General features: G+C 37.4%; 1 protein-coding gene across 1 annotated transcript; it reads left to right on the top strand.

Annotated features, from left to right (window-relative positions):
• The first annotated feature begins 6,030 nt into the window (after window positions 1-6,030).
• On the top strand, window positions 6,031-8,924 carry LOC122005640. The gene is made up of 3 exons (XM_042560759.1): window positions 6,031-6,853; window positions 7,147-7,474; window positions 8,484-8,924. The coding sequence occupies exons 1-3, from the start codon at window positions 6,125-6,127 to the stop codon at window positions 8,504-8,506; spliced, it is 1,080 nt and encodes a 359-aa protein (XP_042416693.1). The 5' UTR covers window positions 6,031-6,124; the 3' UTR covers window positions 8,507-8,924.
• The last annotated feature ends 262 nt before the right edge of the window (window positions 8,925-9,186 follow it).

Below are 9,186 nucleotides of genomic sequence, written 5' to 3' on the forward strand. Positions count from 1 at the left end.
AGTGCCTTCTTTTGGTTGGCTTTGGTTTGTCGAACTTTAGTTTTGACATTCGTTCTGTAATGTCCCTTTTGTTACGTAGCAAGTCACGTCTTTGTTCGAGGAGAGCTGATCTTTGAAGATCCTTTTGTGAAGTTCTTTCTCCCGTGAACATTTTTCTTACCAAGTTCACCAGGTGTTCTTCGTCTTCAGAATCTTGATCGGAGTCTTCTTCAAGTTCAGGCTTGCTTTTCTTTTCTTTAGAGGAACCTGCAAATAGAGCTATACCTTTCTCGGCTCCAGCATTAGTTTGTTCGTGTAATTCTAATTCACAAAACAGCTCGTCTAATTTTAAGTTGGAAAGATTCTTAGAAATTTTGTAGGCATCCACTATTGATGCCCACAAACTATTACGTGGAAAGGCGTTTAAAGCGTACCTTATTAAGTCTCTGTTCTCCATTTGGTGGCCTATCGCATGAAGCCCGTTGAGGATGTCCTTGATCCTCGCGTGTAGTTGATTCGTTGTTTCTCCTTCCTGCATTTTTATATTAAAAATTCTATTTAGAAGCAGGTCTCGTTTTGTTACCTTAGCGTCGCTCGTTCCCTCGTGCAGTTCGATCAGCTTGTCCCATAGCTCTTTAGCGTTTTTGTGTGGACCGACTCTGTTCAGTTCTTCTCTTGTCAATCCGCACTGTAGAGTGTTGATCGCTTTATTTTCTGTTGATGCTTTTTTCTTGAGATCTGCTGTCCAGTCTTCAGGATCCACTAGATTCCCGGCGTTGTCCACTGGAATTTTGTAAGGTTTCGTAATGCTCATCCACTGGTCGAAGTCTGTTTTGAGGTAGACCTCCATGCGCTTCTTCCAGTAAGGGAAGTCGTCCCCGTTGAAGAGTGGAGGTTGCACTGTGCTGAATCCTTCTTGTTGGGACATTCTGTGCACAGGTAAATAACCAAAAAAAATATCCCAAGACTTGGTCTTGGATTAGTAGTGCGGGAAGAGAAAAATAGAAAAAAATCTAGATTCGTGTTGCACTAATTTAAATTGATTAGAGAAATATTAAGTTAACGAAACACCAGTTTTAAAATTAATTATTAAAAAAAAACAAAAACAATTCACCCCCTGTCTGATTGGTGGTTGCACCAAATCAGAGCGGTACCTGCTCTGATACCACTTGTAGGACCGTTAGATTCGATAGAGGGGGGGGGTGAATATCGATTCGAAAAAAATAAGAGTTTAAACGCAGCGGAAAAGTAAAATAGACACAGTGGTTTTACTTCGTTCGGAGCCTGTGACGACTCCTACTCGAAGGCCCGTGGTCCTTGACCACTTTCGTTGGGCAATCACTAGCAATTCGGAATAATAATTACAAAAGAACCGTACAGGGAATGCTAATGAAACTGAAAAACAAATACCGACAAAAGGGAAAAGACGAAGCGTAGTGTCGGAGCTTTGTTGGCGTCGCACTGAGCGTCGAGCAGCAAGACCAGCAGTAGAAGAGTTCTCAGCTTGATTGATTGTTCTGAAGCTCCTGTCTGGGGCTTCTTTTATATGTTGTTCCAGGCGCCTGGATCCCTTCCGGGCGCCTGGAATGTGACGTAGCTGGATAGAATTCGCCTTCCGGGCGCCCGGATCCCTTCCGGGCGCCCGGATCCCCTCCCGGCGCCCGGACTACCTTATTCCAGAAAACTCCCTTTTCCTGCAAATCAAAGTTAGTCCGAGGCAAATGTATATCCTGTAAAACAGATTGTCAACACAGTTAAAGTTCAACAGATAAAAAAGAGTATGACTTAGATTCCGTCTCTCCGAGACCAGAATCTAGTCACGATCTCGACTTAGACATCCGAAATGGATCTAAGCCGGATCGACGCCTAATGTCCCCTTCACGGGAACGCGTCCTCATAGTCACTCCCTTCCAGTGACTTACCTTTCTTACCTGCCAGACGTCCGGTCGGCCCGTCGACGCGTCTGGACTTCGCCAAGCGTCACCGACCGCTGACTTCTTGCCACCATCCGGCGTCGACCTAGGGACTTCTCGCCAAGCGTCCGGCCAGCCCGTCGCCAGCTATCCGGTCAGCCCGTCGACCTAGCTGGACTTCGTGCCAGACATCCGGTCAGCCCGTTGACCTGTCTGGACTTTTCCTGCACACTTGATCAAAGTGTCAGACAACAACACAACTAACTTAACATATTTGTCATCCATCAAAACCTGGGTTAGACCGTTAGTACTACCCGCACCAACACTAGGACCTAGGGATACCACCCCCTAGGGTTTTCCACCTGTCTAACCGTAGCTAGGATTTTTCATCACCTAGGGTTATCACCCCTAAGACATAGGGTTACCCCCCAGGGTTTTCCACCTGTCTAGAATCCACTAGGACTTTTGCCTAAGCCAACTCTGCAAGCTCAATCAACTTTGTTAGATCACAAGATAACTTAATTTTGGACTCTTTGACATAATCAAAACTCAAGGTCGATCGTCTGGTGCTTCCTGCAGCAACATTGTAGTCCCAAAAAATCACTCATAAATAATATTTTTTCACAAACTATTGTCTATGATTAAAAAAATACTCAAAGACAATATTTTTTGTTAAAACCATTATAAAAAGTAGAAAATAATAGTTTTAATATAAAATAATTGTTTCTGAGTGTTGTTGATTAAGAATTTTCTTGTAGTGGTATTAAAGTTGAAAATAGCCAAGAGTATACTTTGTGAGTTCAAGGGATGTGCACCACCAAGTAAGAAATCTTGATAGTGAAATGAGAGTTGTAGAAAGAGGATGTCAAGGTGGATGTGTGGACATACGAGAATGACCATAATAAAAAAATGAGAGCATTAGAAAGAAAGTCGGATTTACATCTATTGAGAGAAAACTTTGAGTGAAACATTTAAGATAGTGCAAACATATACCTAGACAACCAATAAATGTTTCGGTTAGACGATGTGAAATTATGACAAATATGCATATCAAACAAGGAAGAGGAAGAGAAAGACCAAAAATGACTTGGCTAACAATAATAAAATAAGATAAATTTTATTTAAGTATAAATGATGATATAATAGGAGATAAGGCTAAATGGTATAAAATGATCTATATAGTCGACCCCACCTAGTGAAATAAAGTTTGATTGTTGTTGTTGTAGTTGTTGACTTGTTGTGTTGTTATATTGGCAATTGCAAGGACGTGTAAAAAATTGTAAAATTCTCAAAAGGCGCATTTGATCTTCAAATTTTCCAAATGGCATATTTGTTTCTCATTTTACACCTCCCGCCAACTACTATGATATTGTATTTTAAGAACACCACTATTGTAGTATTGACTTTCAAAGAATAATAACATTATGGTGTTGATTTTTAAAGAATAACATCACAATAGTATTGTATTTAAAAAAATAACACCACTTTGATGTTGCTTAAACCTTACAATTAGTGCTACATCATTATTGTAATGTTGATTTTTAAAAATCAGTACTATAATGATGATGCTATTTGAAATCTAATATTACTTTTATCCTTAGCCACTTAACAGTCAATTATAAGTTGACTTTATGATTTATTTTTCTTTGTATAATTTCAGAACGTATAAAGAGATGTCTAAAGTGAAGGTAATCATTTTGAAAGCTAATATCACAATGGTATTATTTTTTAAAATCCGACACTATAATTATGTAGTACTTTGAATGTGACACTGCGGTGATTGACCGGAAAGGATAAAATGATAAATAAATGCATCTTTTGATTTCAATTATTGTTATTATAATTCTAATAACTACAATAATTAGTATTAAAGTAAATCTAAAATAAATTAGGGGTATTAAAAATGGACCTATATGACGATCTCATCCGAATCGTCTTAAAAAAAAATTAGATTCGAGTTGGATATTTTTGAGTTCGAGTTGGGTTTGAATTGAAGAGTTTTCGGGTTGAAAATTTTCAGGTTGGGTCGGATTGGGTTCGGATTGACCCGGATTGATCCAAATATAAGATTTGGTGGGTTTTTTTTTTGGATTAAATCAAATTTTATTTTAAAAATTAAGATGTTTTTATGTATATTAATATCAATGTTAGTATGATAATAATGAAATATTAAAATAAAAACGAAGAATTATAGGAAAAATAGTTCAGAAAAAATCATTTTGAATGAATTTTTGGATTACACAGGTCGAATTCAGATTGATCGGATTGGTTGAGTTTGGATTTAAATTTAAGGGTTTTCAATTGAATTCGGATTTGAATCGGAATAAAAAAAAAAATTCAACCTGATCCAATCCAATTTGATCCATCTGAATTGATACCCTTTAACTTGCCAACCCCTATACATACTTATTGTCCTCGTGACCTAGCCTAATTGTTGGAAAGACTAGTGATTTTCTACCGGCAGTTCGGTTTGATTCATAAGCACGTCTATTCCTTGCTTCCTTCTTTCTTGACTCGTCAACATTGTTGTTTTCCATTATATAATTTTCCTTTGAGAAAAACCAGTCATGTAGCCATACCATTCATAGCATTCGCCGTGGCATCAGCGTTTAAATCTGAAAGTAGACCACCGTACGACTCGCTCTTGGACTCGTCCAATCGGTTCCGGGTCAAACTTAAAACGCGCCTCCGGCCAACACAACGACGGCGGCCGCCACATCACGCGCTCATAAAACATATTTTATTTTTATTTCATATATTACGAGAGAAAAAAAAAACATAAGTGGGAGTTTCAATTTTTTAAAAATTATATTTGCTCAATCCAATTTAAATTTAAATTCAAATTTAATAACAAATAATCGAAAACAAGTCACCATGTGAATCATGAACGCCCTATATTATTATTATTAAATATAATTTATTATTATTATTATAAAATATCTCTATTTTGTTCTTACTCTCTACATATTTATAAAAAAATTTATTCTCAACCTCTATAAATATAAACTTTTCGTTACTTAACTCTATAATGAATATCAATTTATCTAATTATCTTTATATTTTTAATTATCAAAAATTTAAAATAAATTATAATTCATCTTAAATTCAGTATATTTAAATTAAAATATACTATAATTAAAATATACTATATTTTTTATTAAATTGAGCATGATTTTTAATGATGTTAAATTTAAAAAAAATTATATTATTATTTTATATCAGAATTCCTTCATATTTTTTATAGTAAATAAGTCTAATATTAGATATAATTACTCCTAAATTCAGTATCATATAATTATAATTAAATATATCAAGTGATTGGTGAAAATATACTATATTTTAGTTTAAATATATTGTAGAAATTATATCTTATTTTAAAATTTTTATATCTTAATAAAATAAAAAAATTCGATAAATCAAATATATATATATATATATATATATATATATATAGTTTATAATTTTAGTTGAAGGGAAAAAAAGTTTATACGGGCAATATAATTTTTTTAGTGTATAAATAAAAATTATAAACTATATATATATATATATATATATATATATATATATATATATATATATATATATATATATATATATATATATATATATATATATATATATATAAAAAGAAGTTGAAGGGAAAAAAAGTTTATACGGGCAATATAATTTTTTTAGTGTAGGAACTGAGTCAAAAATTAAGTTTAGTATTAAAGATTTTTAGACAATTTATCGTTAATTTAATAGATTTAAATTTAGGTGAAATTTGTTGATCGAATCTTACGAGGCTTCCAGATATTCTCGAGGTCTGTCTTGTTCTAGGAAGCAACGAGAGAAGGAACAAACGCGGACAAGTTCTAAAATCCACGTCGATGCTTTCCGCAAAATTAATTTAAAAAAAAAAACTAATTAAGGCAGGCGAGGCGACAATAGATCCTTAGTTCCTAAGTATATCTCCTCGTCGGAATTTAGTTAATGTTCAAGCGCGTTTAATTATTTATTTATTTTATTATTATTATTATTATTATTATTATTATTATGACCCGAACAGCAACCTGAAAGGCACGTGCGCGGCGTGGAATTCAGATAAGTGTGTAAAGCTGGCAGATGCCGTGTTGGCAGTTTACACTACTAATTACACCGGCTGTCTTCTCCTCCTTCTTAAACCCCTTCGCTGCTTCCTTCGCTTCCCGGCCATCTCCTTCTCTTCTTCTTCCTCCTCCTCCTTCGCCGTCATGGACTTGTTCGACCGCGCTAAGGCGGTGCGCCTCCGTAGCTACCACGGAAAGTACCTTACGGCCGACGAGGACGAGGAGCACGTCACGCAGAGCCGCAACGGCTCCGCCTCGGGGGCCCGCTGGGAGGTCGAGTTCCTCCCCGACCGCCCAGCGCTCCGCCTGAGAAGCTGCTACGGTCGCTACCTCGCCGCCTCCCCCGAATCCTTCCTCCTCGGTTTCACCGGAAAGAAGGTCGTCCAGCTCCTGCCCTCCCTCGACCGATCCGACCCTTCCTTAGAGTGGGAGGCCTTTCGCGAGGGCTTCCAGGTCAAGCTTAGGAGCCACGCCGGAAAGTTCCTCCGCGCCAACGGCAGCCTCCCGCCCTGGCGCAACTCCGTCACGCACGACCTCCCCCACTACACCGCCACACAAGATTGGGTCCTATGGGACGTTAACATCGTCGAGATTCTTCCTTCTTCTTCTGCCGCCGCCGCCGCCGCCACCACTGTGAAGCCTAAACTCGCCCCTCCTGCTGCCTCCATAAAGCGGCCCCCTTCTCCGCCTCCTTCCCCTCCTCGCCCGTTGCAGCAGAAACCCCCTTTCGCCGCTGATATTTCTTCACCTTCTGCGACTTTTGAGCCAGATGACCTTCACGAAGCTTCCTTCTCGTGGTCGACCTCTTCTTCCATCTCCGATTCTTCTCCTCACGCCTACACCGTTCACTCTCAGCCGTCCTCCACTCCACAGGTCCGGTCCTTAACATGTGCATATTCTAGTAAATTTTACTTGCGATATAACTATGTGATCCACCTCGATTAGTGAACTTGTTTACGTTCATTATGATATTTGTTCATTCATTGTTTCTCCTTTCTAGTTGTTGATCTATCTTTGAAGATTCATGTGAAATCATAAATATAAAAACACTTGACTTTTGACGCTAGTGTTAACCAGTCAAAACTTTGAAATTCTGAATTAGATAAACTCTAATTTTGGTTCCTCCCTCATGTCTATAAACATTGAACAAATATTTTGGCTTGCAGAAATACCCTTCTTTTGCTGCACCAGCTCCAGTCCCAGCTGTGGCACCGGCGCCAGCAACCACACCAGCACCGGCACTTTCTCGGACCATCTACTACACTGTAGCAGATGACCGTGGCAATTTAGACGATGATTTTGAATGGCCTTCCATGACTTTTTCGGGAACAAGTGTGCCCGAATTGACTAGAATTTTGAAGAAGTTGACAATGCTGGATGATATAATTGTGTGCACTCGCCACCCTCTAAGACACAGCCTCAGTCCTGTTTATTTGCAGCTACCGCCAAACAATAGAACGATGTGGCTTGTGGTGGTGGATGCTGAGTCTAGCTGTGAGTACTACTAAACTTCATGCATTATGGTATAATTATGCTTTTTGGGTGATAAAAATTATTTACGTTAGGCCTTGGCTCATTAGATAATTACAATAATTGAACTTGTACATTCTATATCTTTTTTATGCTTGCTGATTTCTTAAAAGCATTTCTCGGGAGGCACAGAGCCTACCTATGAATCCCTTCTTATTGTCACCCAAGAGTTCTGAATCTTTCTGACATTATTCATAATGGACAACTAATTAGTGTTTAAAACACAGAGCATGAATGATGAATATCTCTGTGTGAGTCTTTCTAAATATAGTCTATCCTGATAAATAACCTGAGTTCTTCTCTTAACAAGTGCTCTCTAGGAAAAATTTCTCTACTTCTCTACGATCATCATGCTGAGTATTCCATAATTTAAAACCTTCTTTGTTAAGAATTTTAATAATTTAGCAGAGCTTATCATCATTCCATTCATATCTTAGTCATCTTCTAGTTATTCATAATACCTCAAAACACTTGGCATAACTTAGTACAAATGAATTGAATCAGACATGAGATTCATAAAAGATATCACACTTACAATAGTGGAGAGATCTTATTATTCACAACTTTCTTTTTTCTAAGCTTGTAAATGCATTTCAAATCTTACTGCAAGCTTTCTAATTCTTCATTATAAAATTGCTAGTTTTAGGCGCACCTTTTTGGATTTTGGCTTGCATGTGTAAGCACCCTGCAATTGCCTTACTTTTGATATCTTGGGTCGCACTTCTTCGGGAACAAATTCTGCATATTCTATTTTAGAACTGCAAATAAAATGGTGGCTTCAGACAAGACAATAAGTTGATATGGTCATTAATATGCCAAGTTGACCAGGACAAGTTGCAATTTCCTAGTTATTTACATGAATGTTGCACGCTGCATATTTTTGACTGAATTAATTGTCTGCTCCATTCTGTTTCTATTCTATTCCCCCTCTCTCAAACTCTCAATGGTATTTGTTTTCAATTTGACATTTCAGTTGGTAGAAGCTTCGATATCTGAAAGCGCATCTATGCTAAATTCTGAGACAACATTCTTGCCTTTTCATTCTTTCCAAAGCATGTCAAATGCTACTATAGTAACTGGAAGAGCCTGCTCATGCCTTCAGCTTATTCTATGATTCATGTCGGTTGATTTCCTACACGAGTCAGCGATGTCGAAGGCTGAAATCATCAAGGTACATGGCAACCAACCTACAGATGGGTCCTTGTACGCAGTATAGTTTGAAATTTTGTTTCATTTTATAGATATATAGCTTTGAACAAAATATACATGTGTAATACTTGGAATACTAGGAAATGGTACTATATGGTGGATAAGAATAGGAAAGATTGTAATTTGTATGTAATTTTTGAGAGCTTGTGTTTTATTTTTGTTCTAAAAGGTTGTGGAATTGAATTCGGATTGCTTTGCCCGGTCAGAATTATACTGCTTTAGTAATGACAATTTGTTGGATTGTGACTCATCTCTAAGCCACTCAAGCAACAAGAAAGTTTGTCCAAGTTTCCAAAGTTCTGGTTTCATGTGCAATCAACAAGAAAAAAAGCTCTTTTCTCTTTTGTTGTTGAAGTAGAAAAAGATTGCGTGTTTGAATCTTTCGGTTCATCTCCTTTTTTAGGCTTGCTTGTTGCTCATCTCTTCGTGTATGGTTGTGAATTTTGCCGTGGTTTCCCTACTTTTCC

The sequence above is a fragment of the Zingiber officinale genome, chromosome 7B (assembly GCF_018446385.1).
Source record: "Zingiber officinale cultivar Zhangliang chromosome 7B, Zo_v1.1, whole genome shotgun sequence".
NCBI lineage: Eukaryota > Viridiplantae > Streptophyta > Magnoliopsida > Zingiberales > Zingiberaceae > Zingiber > Zingiber officinale.